Source organism: Panthera leo, chromosome A2 (genome assembly GCF_018350215.1).
Source record: "Panthera leo isolate Ple1 chromosome A2, P.leo_Ple1_pat1.1, whole genome shotgun sequence".
NCBI lineage: Eukaryota > Metazoa > Chordata > Mammalia > Carnivora > Felidae > Panthera > Panthera leo.
In genome coordinates this window covers 7,404,233-7,426,017 of record NC_056680.1, presented here as the reverse complement: position 1 = coordinate 7,426,017, position 21,785 = coordinate 7,404,233, and the positions used below count along the sequence as shown (strand labels likewise).

General features: G+C 56.4%; 2 protein-coding genes across 3 annotated transcripts in view; one reads left to right on the top strand and one right to left on the bottom strand.

Moving 5' to 3' along the window:
- OLFM2 (olfactomedin 2) overlaps positions 1–2,253 on the top strand; it is a 59,302-nt gene extending 57,049 nt beyond the window's left edge. For both annotated transcript variants that reach the window (XM_042928363.1, XM_042928361.1), the window contains exons 5-6: positions 31–137; positions 1,115–2,253. In XM_042928363.1, the coding sequence (XP_042784297.1) occupies positions 31–137; positions 1,115–1,792 (785 nt within the window). In that variant the 3' untranslated portion in view covers positions 1,793–2,253. The remainder of the gene's footprint in view (positions 1–30; positions 138–1,114) is intronic.
- Positions 2,254–5,885: 3,632 nt separating this feature from the next.
- PIN1 (peptidylprolyl cis/trans isomerase, NIMA-interacting 1) lies at positions 5,886–18,325 on the bottom strand. Its single transcript, XM_042928360.1, has 4 exons — positions 18,219–18,325; positions 15,965–16,177; positions 7,385–7,495; positions 5,886–6,508 (listed from the first exon to the last, which is right to left on the bottom strand). The coding sequence occupies exons 1-4, from the start codon at positions 18,274–18,276 to the stop codon at positions 6,399–6,401; spliced, it is 492 nt and encodes a 163-aa protein (XP_042784294.1). The 5' UTR covers positions 18,277–18,325; the 3' UTR covers positions 5,886–6,398.
- Positions 18,326–21,785: the final 3,460 nt, after the last annotated feature.

Below are 21,785 nucleotides of genomic sequence, written 5' to 3'. Positions count from 1 at the left end.
ACCCTCATCGGCCCTGTTCCTGCCTCCCAGGCTGTGGGAAGCTGACTGGGGTCAGTAACCCTATCACCGTTCGGGCCATGGGATCCCGCTTCGGCTCCTGGATGACCGACACGATGGCCCCCAGTGCGGACAGCCGGGTGAGTGACCGTGCCCACCCCAGGGGTCAGAGCCTGGGGAGACAGCCTGTGACCACCCACAGGTGCCCAGCAATTCCACACCAATTCTTCTCTTGTAGCCTCAAGTGTCATAAGATCTCCGGGGCCCTTGACCCTCCCCTTGACTGTCTCGTAACCACCAGGTGACCAAGGGCCTTTCAGCCCTGAAAATCGCCAACTCTGTTGACCTTTGGACTTCTGGTGGCCCCCGTGGTCACGACTGCCCATCACCTCTGACCCATTAACCGGAACCATCCATTAACTGCCCTAGTGACTGACACTGGTCACGAGGTGGCCACTGAGTGTCCCGGATTAGAGGTGGTGAACAGCCAGTGCCTCACGATGATCACTGGCCTCCCAGGGATTATGAGGTCCAACCAAGGGGTTAGGAGGTTGGGATGGGGAATCACACTTGGATGTGCATCCCGCTGCCACCAATTCTTAGAGAACCTTGGGCAGGTTCCTTAAGGTCTCTGAGCCTCGATTTCCTTATCTTCAAAATGGTCGTGATGCCGTTGGCATTAAGGGTTTTAAAGTGCTTATTAGCCCAGCAGTCTGCCCCAGGGAGGGCCATCTCGTGGCTACAGGGGTTGCCCACAGGCAGTGAGCGCAACTGACCTCATCACCCGAGGGCTGTCCGGTAACCGCTAACCATCCCGTCTCCGATGACCGGTGAATTCCTGGGCCCCGAGAGTCACCAGGGGCTGCAACGTCCCCTGATCCTTAGGTAGCAAACACCATCCACTCGGTGTCTGTCTTAAGACCGGTGGCGGGTCCCGACCAAACGATCCCGCTACTGGGGCTCTGAGAGGTCATGAAGGGTCACCGGACATCCCACGGCTGACTGATGGCCACTCAGCGACTGCTGATCCCTAATGACCGTGGGTGGTTCCCGTGTGGTTGCTGGGGCCTTCGGGTCCCTGGCGGTGGTCCCGCAGCGACCAGCGGCTCTCTCGTAGGTCTGGTACATGGATGGCTACTACAAGGGCCGGCGGGTCCTGGAGTTCCGCACTCTGGGAGACTTCATCAAAGGCCAGAACTTTATCCAGCACCTGCTGCCCCAGCCGTGGGCGGGCACGGGCCACGTGGTATACAACGGCTCCCTGTTCTACAACAAGTACCAGAGCAACGTGGTGGTCAAGTATCACTTCCGCTCGCGCTCCGTGCTGGTGCAGAGGAGCCTCCCGGGGGCCGGCTACAACAACACCTTCCCCTACTCCTGGGGCGGCTTCTCGGACATGGACTTCATGGTGGACGAGAGCGGGCTCTGGGCCGTCTACACCACCAACCAGAACGCGGGCAACATCGTGGTCAGCCGGCTGGACCCGCACACCCTCGAGGTCGTGCGGTCCTGGGACACCGGCTACCCCAAGCGCAGCGCTGGCGAGGCCTTCATGATCTGTGGCGTGCTCTACGTGACCAACTCCCACCTGGCCGGGGCCAAGGTCTACTTCGCCTACTTCACCAACACGTCCAGTTACGAGTACACGGACGTGCCCTTCCACAACCAGTACTCCCACATCTCCATGCTGGATTACAACCCCCGGGAGCGGGCCCTCTACACCTGGAACAACGGCCACCAGGTGCTCTACAACGTCACCCTCTTCCACGTCATCAGCACCGCCGGGGACCCCTAGGGGCCGCGGCGGCTCAGGCTGCCACACGAGGGCCGGGGCCCTTCTACCCCACCCTTGTCCCTTACTCTGTCTCCGTCCTGCCCTCGCTCTCCCCCGTCCCGTACGTTTTTTTCCTCTCCCTCCCGTTTGGCCGGGCTTTCGTTCTCTGCCTCCCTGTTTCTCTTAGTGCATTCTGTGTCTTTTCTCCTTTGTTGGTCTCGAATTTTGATCCTTCACTCTTTCTGCCTTTTTATTAGTGTCCGTCCCTTTTCATTGATCTGACTCTCCAGTTCTTTCCCTGTCTGCCTCTCTCTCTCTTCCTTCTTCCCCTCCCTCCTTGTTTCCCACTCCTTCCCCACTCCCTCACTCCATGCCCCGCCTCCCTGCCCCCCACTAAGAGTTGAGTGCATGGATCGGTTTCTTTTTTTATTTACACTCGTTCTTTCCGGGTTGCTGGAATAAACGGGACCTTTGACATTTGATGCTTTCCTTGCTCTGTGTGTCCAGACGGGGCAGAGGAGGCCAGGTGGAGGGAGGCTCAGCCCGAGCCTGGAGACCCATCCCAGCCTGTGCCCCCCTGTGTCCCGTGCCACAAGCTGTCCCAAGCCCAGCCTCGGGGTGTGGCAGGAGGGGGGCACGGCTGGGCGAGCCCTTTGGGAAGACGGGCGAAGAGACCCCCATCCAAAGTTGCTTTGTTCAAAAACAATTTGTTTCAAAGCAATTTGATTCAAACAACCGAGAATTCTATCACAAAGATGAAAACAGGCCTCAGATGAATATTCTCCATCACTGGTTTTGCATCACTGAGCCATCTGGCAACTTTTTAAATGTGTGTGTGTGTGTGTGTGTGTGTGTGTGTGTGTGTGTGAGAGAGAGAGAGAGAGAGAGAGAGAGAGAGAGATTTTTTTTTTTAACAATTTGGCTGCTTTTAAGAATTTGGGTATGAGAGAGTGGGACACTAGTATTTTTCCTTTTCTCTTTTTGCTTTGTGATTTCAAAATCATTTTACATGAGTTGCACCTGCTCCTAGTTCACTGAAAAAAAAGAAACAGCCTGAAGGCGCACTGGGTACCTTCAGCCGAACACACCCACACCCTACACCTGGAGCCCATTTACCTCGAGGGGACTGGGGTAGCGATGGGCCTAGAGCTCCTGGAGGGAAGGATGGGAAAAGCTAGGAAGTATGGGAGGCAGGAAGGGGCATGAGAGGGAGTTGAAGAGGTCGGAGAAGCAGAGGCCCATTCCTTAGGAGCCTTGGTAATGTGACTGGGGGGGGGGGGGGGGTGCCGGGGGGGGGTGTTGGGGGGTGGCTTGCACAGAAGGGAAAGAACAGATGAGGGCTTTATTTTAGCCAGATCCCTGGTGGCCGAGGTGAGACAGACTGCAGGAGAGGGTAGAGTCACCTCTGGGGCAGGTGATCGGGAACAAAGGTTGTGCTGACCGCCACCCACGTTCGCCCCACCACAGGCCCCCACTGAAGCCAGGGAGGAATATTATGCAAAGAATCCCCACAGGCCTAGATCCCAGCCCACCGGGACCACGGAGGAGGCGAAACCGCTCTTCTGGGAGCTACCCCCCACCCCCATCTCTAATTAATGACCTCTGATTAAATCATCTCCGCTCCATGCTGCCATCTCCGGGAACTCAGGGCCATGCTGCGAATGAAACCAATGAATAATAAATGGGACTGCCTAATGCACTCATTTAAAACCAATTTTTAAAGAAATCTTCAAGAAAAGCAATTAATTTCCATTTAAATTGACAAGTTTGACATTGAAAAAGAACTGATTCCCAGATAAGTCCACAGAGAGGCACTTTGTACCTGCTTAAAAAAAAAACAAAACAAAAAAAACACAGGGCTGGGATACTTAGGTCCCCTGAGCCCCCGCCCCCATACATTGATTTGGAGGCAAATCCCCCAGATAGCTCACAGTGGGGGCGGGGAGAAGTTCATTGGTCTCTCCAACTCCCAAAATCAGGTTGGGGGTTGAGGGCTGCTGAGTCTCTGTCCCAAACACACACAAACCTGGAACCGGGCACAGAGTACCGGGCGGGCCGTGGGTGTCCGTCCCGTCGGTTCGCCTGTCCCCCGAGTGATGCCCAGAGCGCCTGGCGCCCTAAGCGCCCTCTCCCCCCGTCACACACAGAGGGAGGCCCCAGTGCTCCTGACGCTTGTTTGTAGCTTTTGTGCCGACCAAGGTAGGGCAGGAGAGCAATACCCCTCCTCCCCAGACCAGGCCAGGATCTGTGTGCCTTAGGCTGCCTGCTGCCAACTCTGGCTTTCCCCCTCCGGACGGACGTGTGCCTGGCCTCCCTGGAGAAGCTTCGCAGCCCATCTCGTGGCAGAGCCCGCGTCACCCCGAGTTGAGGTGACCTACTCCGGCCCTGCCGCGTGGCCACAGAAGCCCGAGCTGGTGCATGTGGCAGGAGAGTGGAAACCACCCCCGTCCCCAGGGCATTTGGGGCGGGGAAATGCCCGACTAAAGGGCCAGGAGGGACGAATGCACCTTCGTCTGCACCTTCCTCGTCGTCCCCAGAAGGCCTGGGATTTACAGCCCCACCTCCAGGCAGGAGGCAGCGGGTGGGAATGTGCAGCAGGTGAGGGGAGCCACAGCCTGACACTGAGCCGACTCCGGGCACGTTTACTTAACAGCCATATTCTTTTGTTTGGACAAACGGAGGAGGAGTGGTCACATCCAGTCGGGGGGGGACTCCCAGTGTCACCCAGGACACACACCTAGGGATAACTAGAGTCACATGGCCACACACACACACACACACACACACACACGCCCAAAGTGACAGAGAATGCCACAATGACCATTTCCCTGCCAACCCCACCCAGGAAAACACATCACACTCCCCAGCGGTGTCTCAACCCCCTCTCCACACCCTCCCCCCCGCCCCGCCCTCTTTCCTGCCCCCTTCCCAGAGGCTCTGCTGTCTCAGTGGGGTGGGGGTGGGGGGTGGGCCCTCCGGGACCCCACAGAATTGTTGGTGCAAACGAGGGACAGGCTGCTGCCTGCCTCGTGGCCCCCGCAGGCGATGTTAAGATTCTGCTTGGAGGTGCAACCAGCCCGCCGGCTCCCCCCCCAGCTTGCCAGAGCCGAGAGGAAACCCATTAAACCTTCCTAATGACACTCTGGCAGGCAGTGAGCAGAGAGCGATTGCTCCAGAAACCAGCCAGATGGGAGTTGGCCCAGGTGACTGTTTATGAGACACAGTCTCAGGGGCCTCCCTTGGGGTCAGTAGGGCTGGGCAGGCCTTTATTTTGCTCAGGTCCCAGAGCCCTGCTAGCCTGCCATCCCCCACCCCCCGATCCGGACTGGTTCCCATTAACTGAGGGGGCAGAGCGGGTGAAACCCACAAACCCCCTGAATGAACTGGGCCCCCAGCCTAGGCCCTGGCACAGGGGCAGCTGCGAGGTGACGGAAACCAGGGGGGCCACACCCAGAGGCCACCGGGCAGGTACGTCCACCTGATGTGCCACAGGGATCCCCTCTGCTCCCAAGACAGCCTTTTACCCACGGTCCAGTCCAGGGACACCCTCCTCCAGAGGGCCGGGTGGGATGCCCGCTCTCAGAGGTGCCTGGCAGTGGCCCTTCTCCCTTCCCGCCGGTTCCGTGTTGCTAAGGTAACAACATCTGAGGAGGAGGCAGGACCCAGGAACAACCTGCCAGAAGCATTTGTGGTAACAGGGAAGCAGGCATCAGAGTGCTGGATGTAATCTGTTCTATTTAGGAGCGGCCTGTGGAGGGTATGGGGGTGTGTGTGTGTGTGTGGAGGGCACCCAGCGCAGTGGGGGCGGGAGGCTTCAGTCTGGCTCTCCAAGGATCCCCTGCAGATCCCCAGCTCCACCTGGGTCTGCTGCATGCAGAGATGTGGGGCCAGTGCACTGCTCTTGCCTTCTAGAACATTCTTGAACACCCGAGTTCGAGGACCACTGGCGCTGACTGGTGTCTTCCCCGCCAGGAGCCCCCGGGGCCCAGGATGAAGAGAAGCTTCTCAGGGAGGAAATGCAGCTTGGACACTAGGGTCGGCGGAACACGACTGCCACTCCGACAGCTGCCCCCTCGCCTCAGCGGGGAGGGAACGAGACACAGGACAGCAGAGCAGTGGTTCCAAGTTTAATGGAGGGCAAGGGGGGTGCTGCACTGATGCTCAGCGAGGCCCCAAGGCGGCTGGGCGGCCCGGGCCCCAAGTGGAGCATGTGCTTTTTGCAATTGAATAGAGGAACATAGCATAACCAGAAACAACCGGGGGCCTCCTGCCCCCATCCTGGACTTGGGTCGGGGGACGCAGGGGGCAGCTCAGCTGACTAGGCCTTCTCTTTGGGACAGGTCACCCCCACCCCTTCCGTCTGGGAGCCTCCCCACGCAGCCGCCCTTCTGAAGTCAATTCCTAAAGGGGAGAGGAGTCTGGCAGGGACAGCCCCAACTGGGGGCAGAGAGGGAGCCCCCAGTGGTGAAGAGCTCCCCCACCCCCGGCCATTTTGGGAACAATAAATACTGTGACATTAGCAGGGAGGGGCACCTGGTGGCCAGCAGGGAGCAGCAGGGTCCGTGGGCCCAGCCACCCGTCTAGCCCCGCCCTACCCTGCAGGCCGGGCCTGGGCCACCCACACCCCTCACTCCGTGCGCAGGATGATGTGGATGCCGGAATCCGTGAACACGGGCCCGCTCATCTCCCCCGTCCGCAGTGCAAAGGAGGCGTCTTCAAACGGCTTCTGCATCTGACCTGGGGAAGCGTGAGGGATGGGGCGTGGGGGTCAAGACATGGCCGCGGGCCACGACCGGGCAGGGCGGGCAGATGGGGCTCCCACCTGCGCCGAGCCTCCTGCTCATCCATCACGCGGTTTACGGCCCTGTCACTGTGGGGCGGCAGGGCCATTAAGAAGCCCCAGGAAGCCTGAGGACAGCATGAAGGATGGCCGGCAGAGGTGCTGCTGTGCACTTAGAGACACATTTCAGTGATGAACTCACCTCCCTGGGCCCCCCGATTCCCAGCCCCCGCCACATCATCTGTCCTGCCTGCCTCGGCTCACAGCCCCTTGCTGACACCGCCCCCCTCCCGCCTCACCCCATCTCTGGCCCAGCCCTGATGCTCTGCAGACCCCAGTATGGAGGGGGAGAGGAGGAAAAGGAGGGGGTGGTGGCTCCTCCCCTTGCACTGCCTGAGCCAGACAGGCCTAAAGCCAGGGCTGCTACCCTCCCCTCACCCTCCTCCCCTCTCTCCTGCTGTCCCCACTCCTGAAGGTGGTGTTGGGAGGGGCATTCTAGGGGACAGGCCCTGGGGCGCTCAGGGGACTCAGCCTTATACCCCCAACAGGAGGAGAGTACCTACCTTACTGGGTCCCTGATGGGGACAACTGCACAGAGACACGCAGACCGACCCCCCCACCCCAGGACTGAAGGACACCAGGCAGGAGGCTCTCTGGCCCAGCCACCCCCAAGCAGGGCAACCACTGAAGCTTGAGGGATTGTGCTGCCACCTGGTGGAGCCTCAAGGCTTCTGCAGCAGGGACCGCCCCTCCCAACCTCTACCTGGCTAGGGGACCCCCACTGATGGGACAGAAGCCCCCCCAGAGCTCGGCAGCGCCCATTCCTTGCGCACCTCTGCTGAAGGCACCCAGGTCTCCCCTGGCCTTGGCCGAGCTGCAGTCGCTGAACTGTGAAGCCAGAGATTCAAAGTCTTCCTCTCCTGACTTGATCTTCTGGATGTAGCCTGTAGACATACACGAAACGGGGACACACAGGGAGACGGCGCGTCAAAGGCAGGCCGGGACGAGGTGGAGGGCTCCAGATGGAGGGCGGCATGCAACCCCTGCCCTACCTTGCACACATGCACATGTGAACACTGGCCTCACACACATCCACGAACGCCTCCTCACCCCTGACGTGTGTGCAGTCACACTGTCCATGAAACGGTGCCTTCCACATGTGTGCACACCCTGGCCCTGCAGTGGCCTCGACAGCCATGCTGGGCTCGCCCCCCATTCTTCCACCCCCGCTGTCACTTCCACCGCCTCGCCCCACAAACGGGACATGAACACAGCATGACCTCTTCCTACCCTGCACACATACATCGGGGAGGACAGCAGAAGGCTGGGCTGACATTGAAGAGAGATGCTGGGACCCAGGCTCCCCCTCCCACCCAGTCCAAGATCCCCCAGGAGCAGTGATGGGGAAACTTTCTAGAGACTTTTAGGAGAAAGGGAGGAGCCCGGGGGACCAGGCCAGCTCTGCCACAGGAGCCGGCTAACTCCTCAGCCCCTGGGCCTCAGTTGTCCAATGTATAGAAAGCGGGATGAAGGTCCAGGCTGCTCACTGGGGCATTGTGAAGAGACCACAAGGCAGCTTAAGTGGGACACGTGTTGTTCACGTCGACTATGGCCCCAGAGGTGGCTGACACAGTTCCCCCAGCTGCCCCTAAAGGATGTGTTGGTACCAGGCGTTGGATTCACCCTCTGTGGGGTGCGAACTGTCCCCACTGGGCGCCGATTCTCCCTGCGGGGAGGGGGAGGCCGGGGGCAGCACAGCGCACCTGGGTGACTCACATGTGGGGTGCAGAGTGCGCGGGAGGACTGTGTGTGCACCGTGGGGAGGAGCCCCCAGTCGCTCTGGAGTCCAGGCAGGAGCTCCTGCAGCCAGAAGCCATCCCTTCCTCCCCTAAATGCCTCCCTCCTGCTCCAACCAGCTGGCCTGGCACATGAGTGAGTGTTCCTGCTAGTCTGGTCCCTGCATCACCACCACCCCCGACCCCACCGCGGGTGCAGCCACTGGGCGGGGCCCCCAGGACATCCAGCCCCAGACCACCAGAATGGCCCTTCACCTTGAGCTGCTCCCACGTGGCTTCCCTGACAGCTGCTCTCCTGGGGACATTCCACACACCCACCCAGCCCACACCGCAGGTTAGGATCACCCTGTCCTACCTGCCAGTGGGTTTCTGAACACCACTGTGACACTCCCTCCACTGATCCTGTGTGAGCGCCAGAGACACTGCTGATTAATCTCTCTCTCGTGCACTGAAGCCCAGAGACCCAGGCAGGGCCATCTGCCTGACGCTGAGCTAGCGCAGACTTTGCGAGGACCACAACCAAAACACACAGCCATGACCACACACGTATCATTCCATCTTGCTGCACGTCAAGGCAGCAACCGATGTCCTGGAACCTGATCTGCCTGGCTGCTTCCACGGCTGTCCCCACCACCCTGCCTGTCCCGTGTTCCTGTCACTCTTGTCATGTCCTGACCATCCCTTTGCCTCTGAACCATTAGCCACTTTCCAGCAGGCCACAGCGACACACAGCACAGTGCCCGGCATGGAGACCTTGACAAATGTCACTTGCTGTCACAATTCTCCCTTCTGTGAGGGCTGTGCATCCCAGTGAGAACGCTACCCCTATTTCTGTCTGATCTGCCCTGCCCATCCCTGGTCTCCCTCGCCTGCACGTCTCAGTCTGGTCCGGCCGTCAGTGTGGTACGCTGCCTGGTCAGAAAGGCTCGCCGATGTCACACAAGCCCCACCCCCTGTAGGCTGTGGTGGCCTCTGCCTGTACTGCCCTGGTGTGGTCGAACACGTCCCTGGGGCGGCTAGGGGGCCCCCCTGTGCCAGCTGCGTCCATCCGTGATCCAAGCTGAACCGGACATCATGAACACAGGCCTCCTTCTCCATTCCCTGGACTTCTGCTTATCGTTCCTTGCCTCACCTGGGCAGCCTCAAGATTCTGCCTCCTTTCCTTTCTGTGTGGACCCCAATACGCTGGCCGGAGAACCCGGAGCGCGGTGCTCCCCGCTGTACCCGCCTGCTTCCGGGAAGCATAACTGTCCGCACAGGCCCCGCACCTGCAGGGCCAGGCCCAGCCCCCCAGCCCAGGGTGAGCCCCTCCTTGCCACATCCTCCAGCAGCTGGGGCCGTGAGTCAGCAGGGATCCCTGAGACTAGACGGCCTGGCCAAGGTACACATACACTGAAAGCAGCCTAAAAATCTCATAAAAGCCAAGCTTTTACCCACCACCATTCACAGCACCCAAATCTTTCCCTGGCCAGCCAACTCTCAGAAAACATTCTGCTTGGACAGGAGCCTTAAGTGACTTAAAAACAAAACAAAACAGGCGCCTGGGTGGCTCTGTCAGTTAAGTGTCCGACTTCAGCTCAGGTCATGATCTCACGGTCCGTGAGTTCGAGTCCCACGTCGGGCTCTGTGCTGACAGCTCAGAGCCTGGAGCCTGCTTCGGATTCTGTCTCCCTCTCTGTCTCTGCTCCTCCCCTGCTCATGCTCTGTCTTTCAAAATAAATAAATGTTAAAGAAAAAAATTAAAAACAAAACACTCCTTTCCAATCTCCCCTTTCTAGAAGTTGACCTTCAGGAGTCTGGCCCACAAGCCAAGATGCGAGGGAACCCTCAGACCCTTGTGCATCCCCTCAGCTCAGTATTACCCCATCCCCCATGACGCCCCTCCCAGTCCTGCCCTGCCCCCAGCACCTCAAGGCCTTTGTTTAATGGTCTCCTCCTGCCTGCTGTCCTCTGGCCTCACCAAGGAGCCTTTCCTAAGACCCCCACTGCATGAGGAAGCCTCCGTGCATTTACCAATGTCCTGTCTGTGGTCTGTCAGTCACCTCATACTGAGAGGGCAGGGCTGGGTTGGCCTTGCTCACTGCTGGGTTCCCAGTTCCCGGCTCTGTGCACAGAACAGGTGCTAATGCTGAAGAAATTCATGAATAAATGAGACAGAAACAGGCCACGGGAAAGGAGGGAGAGGGATCACCCTCAGCTCTTCAGGCAGAAATGCTGGAACCTCGTGTCTTTTTTTTGTGCATCTCAGATCCAAATGCTCAAGAGAGGGTGAAAAGGAAACCCTCGCCTGCCCGCCTGGCAATGCCCTGGCCTAACCTGCCCACATCAACACCCCTCACCAAGACGGCACCCATCCAAAGGGGCTCCAGTTGAGAGCGAGGCAGACCCAGGGGCAGCCTCTCAAGGACCTCCCAGTCTGGAGTGGGGAACTTCCACCTGCTTCAGGAAGGGGAGATCAGGAGCCCTGGAAACTGTGTGCACGACAGCAGGGCACCTGTCGCTGCTGACAGATCACTGGCTGGCCGGCTCAGTGCGTCTCTGAGGCTAAGGAGGGTAAACTCTGGACCCCAACTGTTGCATTCAGACCTCAGCTCTTCCCATCCTGAGCTCTGTGACCCTCTGTGGGGGTGACTGCCTCTCGGAGCCTTACTTGCCTGGCCTGTAAAATGGGCTGATTATAGCAGCTCCCACCAGAAGGGCTACCAGGAGGGGTAGTTACTGCTGGAACAGTGGCTGGGGTGAAACAAGCCTGACAGTTACTACTTGTCAGTCCATATGTCAGGGACTGAATTGTGTCCCCCCAAATTCATATGTTGAAGCTTCAACCCCCAATGTGACTGTATTTGGAGATGGGCCTCCATGCAAGTAATTAAGGTTAAATGAAGTCACAAGGGAGGCCCCTGATCCCATAGGATTAGTGTCCTTATAAGAAGAGACACCAGAGAGCTCCGTCTCTCTCTCCACACGTGCACACGCCAAGGAAAGGCCACATGAGTGCGCGGCGAGAAGGCAGTTGTCTCCAAGCCAGGAAGAGTCTTTGCCAGAAACTGGATTGGTCAGAACCTTCATCTCAGGGGTGCCTGGGCGGCTCAGTAAGTTGAGTGTCTGATTTCAGCACAGGTCATGATGTCACAGTTCGTGGGTTCAAGCCCCGCATTGGGCTCTGTGCTGACAGCTTAGAGCCCGGAGCCTGCTTCAATAAATTCCGTGTCTCCCTCTCTGTCTGCCTCTCCTCTGCTAACGCTCTTTCTCAAAAATAAACAAACATTGGGGCGCCTGGGTGGCTCAGTCGGTTGGGCGTCCGACTTTGGCTTAGGTCATGATCTCGCAGTCCGTGAGTTTGAGCCCCGCGTCGGGCTCTGTGCTGACAGCTCAGAGCCTGGAGCCTGTTTCGGATTCTGTGTCTCCCTCTCTCTCTGACCTTCCCCCGTTGATGCTCTGTCTCTGTCTCAAAAATGAATAAATGTTAAAAAAAAAAAAAAAATTAATTAAAAAAAAATAAACATTAAAAAAAAGAAAAAAAAAAAAAAAAAAGAACCTTCATCCCAGACTTCCAGCCCCAGAACTGTGGCAAATAAATACCTAGTCTGTGGTATTCTGTTAGAACACCCCGAGCTAATACACCATAATCATTTAGGTGAAAGTGAGTGAATAATGCGGTGGCCTCTGACTCTAAAAACGTTCAGGGACAAACTAGGGAAGGGGCCTGGACAGAGAAAAAGGTGACAGGATTAGGTCTGCTGTCCCAAAAGACCCAAGATCCAGAAGGAGGAGCCCAGAGAGGCCAGAGACCCAGCCTGAAGCCAGCACCCACCCCACACCTAACTAATCCATTACCCAGTCCTCCTGATTCTGCCTTCTCAACGCTCCAGAATCTGCTCCCCTCACCCCTCCCTGGCCCGCGAGGTCACACCGCTCAGGGCTGCAGGGCCCCAGGCCATCCATGCAGGTACATGCAGCCAGCCCCTGCAATACTCCTGAGTCACTGACCTTGTGTGGGGACACTAGGTCAAAGGTGCTCACTGACCCTCAGACCCCGGGTGTGAGTATGTTTGAGGGGACTGCTGCTCACACCGGGGCCTCCCTGGGACCCTCAGGGACGGGGAGCAGGTGGAGAGGGCTTGTCCACAGCCCGGCCTCCTTACACAAGGACACTGGCAATGACAGGCAGCTGGTCCTCAGATCCCTGACAGGGCCTGGCCGTAGCCCAGCAGCTGCAGTGGAGCCGACACTGGGAAAAGGTGCCTCAGCAGAAAATGCGCACACTGGTTCTTACTGCGGGCAGCCCGTCCCCTCGGGGCAGTGGGGGAGCGCCGGATCTAAATGGGTACTGATGAGAGTCAACCCCAAATCCTGATCTCCTGATCACCCGGACCGAGCCCAGGACGCAGGGAACATCCACTTTCACTAAGAGAAAACCGGGCCCCGACACCCCAAGCTTGCTGGCACGGCACACCCGAGCGTCTGGTTACGAAGCGCACCGCGGCCTGGGCCATCTCACTGCACTCTCCTAACGACCCCCCGGGAGCCTGTCCCAGCCCCGCTCCAAGACGCCGAGTCAGCAGGCCAGGGTCACCGGAGGGTCTGCACGCTGAGCCCACCAGGCTCCCGAGCCCCTGCCTAGGCCTCCGCGCCCAGCCACGCGTGCCCGAGTGACGGGGGTCGTGTGGGGACAGCAAGCGCCAGGCCCCGAGCCCAGTGCTCTGCTGGGCAGTCAGCTGCCGGCCCCTGGATCTCAGGCCATCCTGTCTCCATTCTACAGATGATGCAGCTGAGGCTCAGAGAATAAAGACACTTGCTCAAGGCCTCACAGCCGGCACCAGGCCCCATCTCCGTGTGACTCCAGGACGGGCCACACTGCTTCTGACCTTACCCTCCTCCCACCCAACTAATCCGTTACCCAGTCCTCCTGATTCTGCCTTCTCAACTCTCCAGAATCTGCTCCCCTCACCCCTCCCTGGCCCATCAGGTCACACTGCTTGGAGCCACAGGGCCCCCAGGCCATCCGCGCAGGTACGTGCAGCCAGCCCCTAGTAACACCCCCAAGTCTGCACCAACTTAACGTTAGGCCCCAGAGCCCAGCTACTTCCTGGGAGCACCTCCCAGTTACCCCTTCGCCAAGGCCTAAGCTGACCTCAGCACCCCCCCCTCCCCCCGCTCCCACCACAGTATCAGCCCACCAGGCACACACTCGTCCCTCCTGGAGACGGGGAGGCACCCTCACCTGCCCCTCCCAGGCAGTCCCCAGGGTGTGACAGCCTTCCTTCCAAGCTGCGCTCAGATCTCCCCGTGCCCACCTGCCTCAGCCTCCTGCCATCTCTCGCCAGCATCGTTCCAAGGGTCTCCCTCTCTGGCCTGGGTGCTCTGCTGAACCTGGACCCTCTTGCAGTTGCCCCCAACAGCTCTTCCTCGGGCTCCTCAGATTTCAGGAGTCCCTCCCCAGACTGCGCCCCTTCTCGAGTCCCCTCCGCCAGTGGTGGCACCTCCTGCCACTCGATCTCCAAATGCCTATTACCTCTTGCCCACTCTCGTGGCTCCAAGAGCCTCAGGACAGGGACCATTTGAGCTGGGAGGACTCGAGAAGTCCCCTCGTGATTCTCTGGGCTTTCCCCACCTACTTCCTCTGCTTCCCCTGAGGCGGGCAGACCCCCCCTCGTCGCTCACTGCTAGACCCAATCAGCTGGGCTCCGGGCACCCCCGGCCTCCCCGGCCCTTCACCCTCCAGCCACACAGCTCTCTCCTGAAAGCAAAGCGTCACAGGCCCATCCCCCAGGCACATGGAGCCGTGTGTTTCCTGCCGTCTCCAGAAAGGACCCAAACTCTTCAACTCATTCAGAGCCCTCCTCAACCTGGCTGGGACATGCCCTTGAAGGGTCTTTCCCCAGAGTCCTGGCTACAGCCTTGCCCTAGGCCTTTACTTCTGCCATTTCCTCTGCTAGGAATCCTTCTCGCTTCCCGCTGCTTCCTGAAACAATGCTGTGAGCAGGGACTGTAGGCCAGGCTGTGTGTTGAATGCTGGGAATATGGTGGGAAGAAAGCCAGTCCCTGCCTTCACGGAGCTCAGTCCAGATTCTGTGCATGAACTCTGCTCCTCTCTATAATGCTGAGGCAGGAGGCTCACGGGGGCCATGCATGGATCGTGCTAGACACCGTGGGGGGGGGGGGGAGGTGCGTGGGTTTGGGTAAGTAATATCCTATAGGCCAAATACTGGGATGGGATAGTAAAACAACAGCCAATACTGACCAAGTGTGCACTTGGCCAGGCCTGGGCTAAGAACAACCACCCTAATGACCGCTAGCAACTAGAGAACATTTCCTGCACACCAGGAACTGTTATTCAGGCTTTACTGCATTAATTAGGTCAGAGTGCTCACAACTACCCTAGGAGATAGGTTCAATGGTCAAAATACTAATTTTACAAGTCAAAAGACAGGTTCAGAGATGTTAAGTAACTTTCCCGAAGTCACAGAGCCAGGGCTGGGGCAGAGCCAGATGGGAACCCGGGCTGTCTGGGTCTGGGTAAGGCACTGGTTATATGGGGTAAGAGCAGCCCAGGAGGGGTCTGGGGTCTGCGGTGGCAGAGCCTGAATGGATGATAAAACCACACGCGAGATCCAGACCGGCACCACCCAAAAGAACTTGCCGTAAGGATAGAAATGTTTTCTATTTGCGCTAAGATGCCAGCCGCTGGCCACATGTGGCTACCGAACACCTGAAGTGCAGCCAGTATGAGGAATAGTCTCTAATATTAGTTTTAATTAATTTAAGTGAAAACAGCCTTGTGTGGGGAGTGGCGGCCATACCCAGCAGCTCTACACCAGGGTTTACAACTTATGGCCCCTAATGAGCTAAGTTCTGCTTTTGTAAATAAAGTTTTATTGGCACATACACAGCCGTTTGTTTACATATTATCTCAAGCTCCTATCAGTTACAAAGCAGAGCCGTATGCCTGTAAAACCTAAACTATTTATTACCCGACCTTTTAAGACAAAGTCTGTCTGCTCACTACTGCTTAGGCCATGGAGGAACCGTGGAACAGAGACAGGAACAGCCTCTTCTCTCAGGGCAGAATTAATTGACCAAAGTCTGCCAGCAAGTTCTAAGCTGCTACCTTTCCAACCTCTCTCCTGACCCACCCGCATATGTGCCCCAGAACCCTGACCGATGACATCACCATCAACAGTAACTCCCGCTGGCCAAGGGCCCACCGTGCACCAAACACTCTCACCTCACCGAATCCTCACAATGGGCCTCAGAGGCAGGTGTGTGACGGTGCCCATTTTACGGAGGTGAAAACTGAGTCTCAAAGGAGGTTGCACAACTCCCCCAAGGTCACAGAGCTTATGGGGCATGGCTACCATCTGAACCCGGGTCTGCCAGCCCCCAAGGCTGGGCCCTCCCTTCCTAACCTGGCTCACCCTCCCAATGCCAGAGAGAAAGAAAAAGGAGAGACAGCCGGGTGGGCGAGGCTCAGGTCGGGTACAGGCACTTCTGTGTCAGCCAACGCTGACGGCTGAATTAGCTGGGGTGATTTCCACAAGGCCAGCTCTGGCCCCCAAGGAGCGGAGACCCCTCCACACCCCGCCCCCCCCACAACCCGTTTCCAGCCCTGCTCACCATTAATCAGCTCCAGGGCCTCCTCCTTGGTCCTGGTGATCTTCTCCTGCCGCCAGGACGAGGGCCGCCGTGACTGGCTGTGCTTGACGAGCAGGTGTGAGCATCGGACCCTGGTGGGCTCGCCCTGTCCGTTTTTGCCGCCGCCGCTGCTGTTGCCACTCGGCCGCTCCCACTGGCTGGCGTTAGTGATGTGATTAAAGTAGTACACCCTGCCTGGAGGTGGGGGGGGGGGGGGGCAGGAATTCAGCTGGGACCTGCTCACAGGACGCCACCCTGAGGCCAAGATAAGGGACTGGCCGAAGGGAGGCCTTCATGCAGCAAATCCACTGGGTCCTACACCACGTGCCACTGGCCCCTCAGGGAGCTAACATTCTAGGTGGGGGCAGAGAGGCACCAGACAAGCAAATAAGACAACATCACAACTTTCGTTATTGGTAACTTCAAGGAGGAAAACAACCCAGGGTGACAGAAGAGAGGAAGCCAGGGGGACACGGAGCGGACCGGAGCACGTACTCGGCAGCCAGACTGCCTGTCCAAATCTGGCTCTGTCACTCGCTGGATGAACTCCCCTCCCCGGGCCTCCACGTTCTCAACGCATAAAATGGAGACACCGGTACCCGCCTGTCGGGCTGTTCGAAGGGAATGAGTTCGCATCTGTAACATGCTTAGGATAGTGGCCGGTACACCTGAAGAGTGTGACAGCTATAACCTCCATTTTAGAGACGACAAAAACGAGGCCTCCCTTTCCCCATCTTTGGTAACGCTTCCTGAGTGTAAACTCTGCGCCAGGCACACCGGGCTGGAGGCAGGAATTACACCCAGGGTGTCAAACACAAAAGCTCTCTTCTTAATCCGTACTCGGTGCACGGTGCTGCGCAACTAGGGACCAGCACGGCTGGGGGCCAGACATTACCCAGGGCCTGAGGAGCATGAAGGACTGAAGGCTGCAAAGAAGAAGATTGAAGTAGGACCCAGTAGAGCCCAGGCACCATTCTGGGGGCTGACATTTTGCCTGGGCTGCGTGGACAACTTGCACCCTGCACCATGAAGAGCTGAGTGTCACCCCTGAGGAAGACCATCAGGGAAGGAGGGGGCAGGCAGAAAAGGCAAGAGAGGGGGCCCAGAACTGGGCCGAGCATCAGATTCATCACGAGGTTGCAGCCACAGAGCAGGGCTGGAGCAGGCTGGGTGAGAGCTGAGCCACTGACCGACTCTAAAACCTTGGCCACGGCCTCTATCCCCCGAACCTTGGTTTTCTCATCTGAAAAGAGGGAGTGAAGCAAAAGAATAAGGACATAACTTCATGGGGTTAATGTGGAGAATAGTGATGATACACATGAAGCGGTCACCAGAGCGCCTGGCATTCAATTAACAGAAATAACTGTGACTGCAATTTTTATGGGTTATGGAGGCGGTGCAGGGAAATGCTGGGCCTGATCCTCAGGAGTTTGCGGTGACAAGGGCAGGGGGCTCTGCAGTCAGACTGACTGGGTTCTAATCTAACCCCTGCCCCCCCTGGAATGAATGACCTTGGGTGAGTTCCTTAAGTTTCTCGACCTCAGTTTCCTCACCTGCAAAATGGGGATAGTAACTACCTACCTCCTACAGTTGTGGTCATTCAGAGAGCGAGAGAGAGAACACACTTAAAACACCTGGCACAATGCTGGACGGTGAGATGAACGCGCCCTGTTATTGATATTATTATTGTGGATAAGCCTGAAATCGGGCTCCCAGCACAGGGACCATCCTGAGGCAGAACACCACCGAGCGGATATCGCAGACTCAGCATTAGGTGGGGATGGCACGAGTAGGCTGTGCACCCGAGGCCGAGCACCACCCTGGAGCCACGCCCTGAGCATGGGGTTGGGGTGTCCTTCCCCAGGAGTGTCCCCCGGGCCCAGCGGGGTGCACAGGCGTTCCCCGGGACGTCAGGTGCATTAGGCCAAAAGGTGTCAGCCGGATGGGCAGGGCTAGGGCCGTCACCCGGGGGAGTGCTGCGGAATCACGGGCCCTTTACCCCCCCCGGCAGCGCGCAGGGTCTCTCCGGGCCCGCCCCTTGCCTCAGTTTCCTCCGGCATCCCCGCTCCAGAGGTTCGCAGCCCCCACGGGGCGGGCCCGGGCCGTTACCCTGGGAAGACACGGAGAAGCCAAGACCCCACGGGAATCGGGCGGCGGCGCTGCGCCCGAGGGGCGAGCTCGAGCCCTGCTTCCGCGGGCCCGCGCGGCCCCGCCCCAGCCCCGACCCCCGCGGCACCTGAGCTGCGGCTCATGCGCTTCTCCCAGCCGGGCGGCAGCTTCTCTTCGTCCGCCATCTTCCCTCCTGCCGCAGCGCCCGCTCCGCCTCCGCCGCACCGCCTATGCCGCCCGCGCCCACCCACCGCCGCCGCCGATTGGCTCGGAGCTCCTCGCATCGGGGCCCGGCGACGATGCTCATTGGGCAACCCAACAGTCCGGAGAGGTGTTCTGGCCTCCTATTGGGTAGCACCAAGACTGGGCGGATCCTCCCCTCAATTTACCTGGGTCCCGCCCCCGTACGGCCTCACCCCGGTCCCGCCCCCTTCCTCACTCGGCCCCTAACTGGTAGAGAAGGGAAAAGGAGCCCGTCCTTCTCAACGCCCTTTGGCGAGCTACAAAGAAGTCCCGACACCATCTTTTGCGTCCTTCGCCACAGGCCCCATCCGATTGGTCCCTGCGTCAGTATCCCGCCTTCCTAAACCGTTCCCGCAACCCCCCATGCGGAAGTGCCTGGGTGGTTTGGGGGTGACGGCAGCCCACGAGGTATTTGAAAGAGTTGGTGCTGCCTTAGTTGTTGCCATAGCGACGTAGTCGCCTTGGTGATGAGCCGCGAAGAACCCAGAAGCCTAAATTTGGCTCCTCCATCCTCCCTCTACCCACCTGCTTTCTCCAGATGTCCAAAGCTATCTTCCCACCTCTCTCTCTTTTTTTTTTTTTTTTTTGGGGGGGGGGGCAAGGCTAACCCTGTCCGATGCCACTGACCCAAACATCTTCTACTTCCTTTGGAACCTACTTTACTTATTCCCTCTCAGTCTGGCTCTTGCCTCTGTGCTGGGTGACTGGTGGGTGTTGGCATTACCACTTAGCTAGGGACACAGGAGGACCCGCCGATTAGGAGGATGGTGAGCTCGGTTTGAATCCATTTAAAGTTGAGTGTGCACCTGTGGGACACTGAGGAGGTGCCTGAGGACGGGCTGGAGACAGATATGAGAGCACAGACACCAACAGGGAAGAGTTCGATGATAGTTCATCTGTAACTAGACCCATGTGACCATTAAAAAGAATGGGGCGCAGTGATATGAAATACAGGGAAATATGTCTACAAGGAATCTGAGACAGGATGTAGTAGGTTAAGAGCATTAAGGAGCCAGATTACTTTGGTTCAAAGCCCAGCCCTCCATTTGCTATGACCTTGAACAAATTACTTAACCTCTGTGCTTCAGCTTCTCCATATGCAAATGAGGATAAGAAATAATATTTATCAGGGGTGCCTGGGCACTTCAGTCGGTTAAGCATCCAACTTGATTTGGGCTCAGGTCATGATCTCATGGCTCATGGAATTGAACCCCACATCTGGGTCTACAATGAGCATGGAGTCTACCTAAAAATCTGTCTCAAAAAAAGAGATGATTTTCAACTTAGTGCAGAGTTGCAAAAATAGTGTAGATTTTTCATATACTCTTTACCCAGCCATCTCTTATATTAACATCTTACATAATAATAGAACAGAGGTAGGGCACCTGACTGGCTTAGTTGATGGAGCATGTGACTCTTGCTCTTGGGGTCATGAATTCAAACCCCACATTGTGTGTAGAGTTTGCCTAAAAATAAAATCTTTAAAAAAGTAAATAATGAAACAGAGATCACCGGGGGTGATTTTGTTCCCCAGGGGACACTTGACAAGGTCTTAAGACATTTGGGGTTGTCACAAATGGTAGGGAGGGAGACGCTACTGGCATTTCGTAGGTAGAAGCCAAGGATGTTGTTTAACATTCTACAAGGCACAGCATCCTCAACAAAGAATTATCCAGCCCCAATGTCAACTGTGCCAAAGCTGAGAAACCCTGCCTTAGAATAATGATCAAGCATTTGTAAACACAATTGGAAATCAACATTAGTACAATACCATTAATTAAACTAAACTCTAGAAAAGAATTTCCCCAGCTTTCCCAGGATCCACATTGTCATGTCTCCTTAGTTTCCTCCAGTACATAACATGTAGGTCTTTTCTTGTCTTTCATGACCTTTGATACTTTCAAAAAGCAGAATGTCCCTCATTTTGTTGTATTTTGTTGTAATATTTTGTTGTAATAGGGTTTGTCTGATATTTTTCTCATGATCTGATTGAGGCTATGTGTTATTGGGAAGGATATCCAGAGACAATGTGCCCTTCTCAGTGCATCATACCAGGTGATCAATAATGTTGCAATGTATTACTAGCTGCATTAAGGCATCTTTTGCTGCAAAACAAATTATCCCACAATTTAGTGGATTCACACTAATATTATTTCAGTTTCTATGGGTCAGGAATCCAGGCAGAGTTTAGCTGGTGTCAGCAGAAATGGCTGTGGTCTCATCTGAAGGCTTGACTGGAGCAGGATCTACTCCCAAGCTCCTTCATGTGGTTGCCTGCAGGATTTAGTTACTGAGGGGATGACAGACTGAAGAAGAGTTCCTCACTAGCTATTGGCTGAGGGCCTCTCCGTAAGGCAGCTGGCTTTCATCAATGAGCAAGTGAGAAAGCAAGAGAGCAGGCAAAACGGAAACCACAGTCTCTTTGCAACTTAATCTCAGAAGTGATATCCCATCACTTTGCCATGTTCTATTTGTCAGAAGCTAGGTCTGGTCTATGCTCAAGCGGAAAGGGTTACACAAAGATGTGAATACTGGGACAAGAGGATCATTAGGGACCATCTTAGAGTCTGCCTACCATTTGTGATGTTATTAACTTTGATTGATTGGTTAAGGCAACTATTTTCCTTTTTGTAATGAATTACTTTTTGGGAGATACTTTGAGACTGTGCAAATATCCTACTTCTGCTTAAACTTTTGCCCACCAATCTTAGCATCTATTGGTGTTTCTGGTCTACAGTAGTTCTTACTATGGTGATTTATTTCCCTTTTTCCTTCTACATTTAACTGGAATCTTTTTGTAATAAAGAGTTGTTCCAGGGCATCTGGGTGGCTCACTCAGTTGAGCATCAGACTTCGGCTCAGGTCATGATCTCATGGTCTGTGAGTTCGAGCCCCATGTCAGGCCCTGGGCTGACAGCTCAGAGCCTGGAGCCTGCTTCAGATTCTGTGTCTCCCTCTCTCTCTGCCCCGCCCCTGCTCGTGCTCTGTGTCTCTCTGTCAAAAATAAAAATAAACATTACAAAATTTTTTTAAAAAATAAGAGTTGTCCCTTCTCCCCATTTACGTATTAAATTATTAAAAAATTTTTTTAAATGTTTATTTAGTTTTGAGAGAGAATGTGAGTGGGGGAGGGGCAGAGAGAGAGGGAGACACAGAGTCTGAAGCAAGGTCCAGGCTCTACGCTGTCAGCACAGAGCCCGATGTGGGGCTCGAATCCGCAAACCGTGATATCATGACCTGAGCCAAAGTTGGATGCTTAACCGACCGAGCCACCCAGGCGCCCCTATATATTCAATTATTTATTGATACCAGCATGGGCTCAAAGATATTTGTTTTCTTCTGTTTATAGTCTGATACTATCATTATTTTGTTGTCACATTGTTCCAAATTTGGCCACTGGGAGCTCTTTCACAGGTTGGCTTCTGTGCCCTTTCTACATGCTCTCATCCTT

Bases quoted from the DNA above. Each gene is read 5' to 3' on its own strand.
- PIN1 (XM_042928360.1), bottom strand. From the start codon at position 18,276: ATGGCGGACGAAGAGAAGCTGCCGCCCGGCTGGGAGAAGCGCATGAGC. The intron at 7,496-15,964 runs GTGAGCAGGGCT...GTATGTCTACAG, and splicing joins GGCCCTGGAGCTGATTAATG to GCTACATCCAGAAGATCAAG. The intron at 6,509-7,384 runs GTGCGCAAGGAA...ACGCTTCCCCAG, and splicing joins CCTGGGTGCCTTCAGCAGAG to GTCAGATGCAGAAGCCGTTT.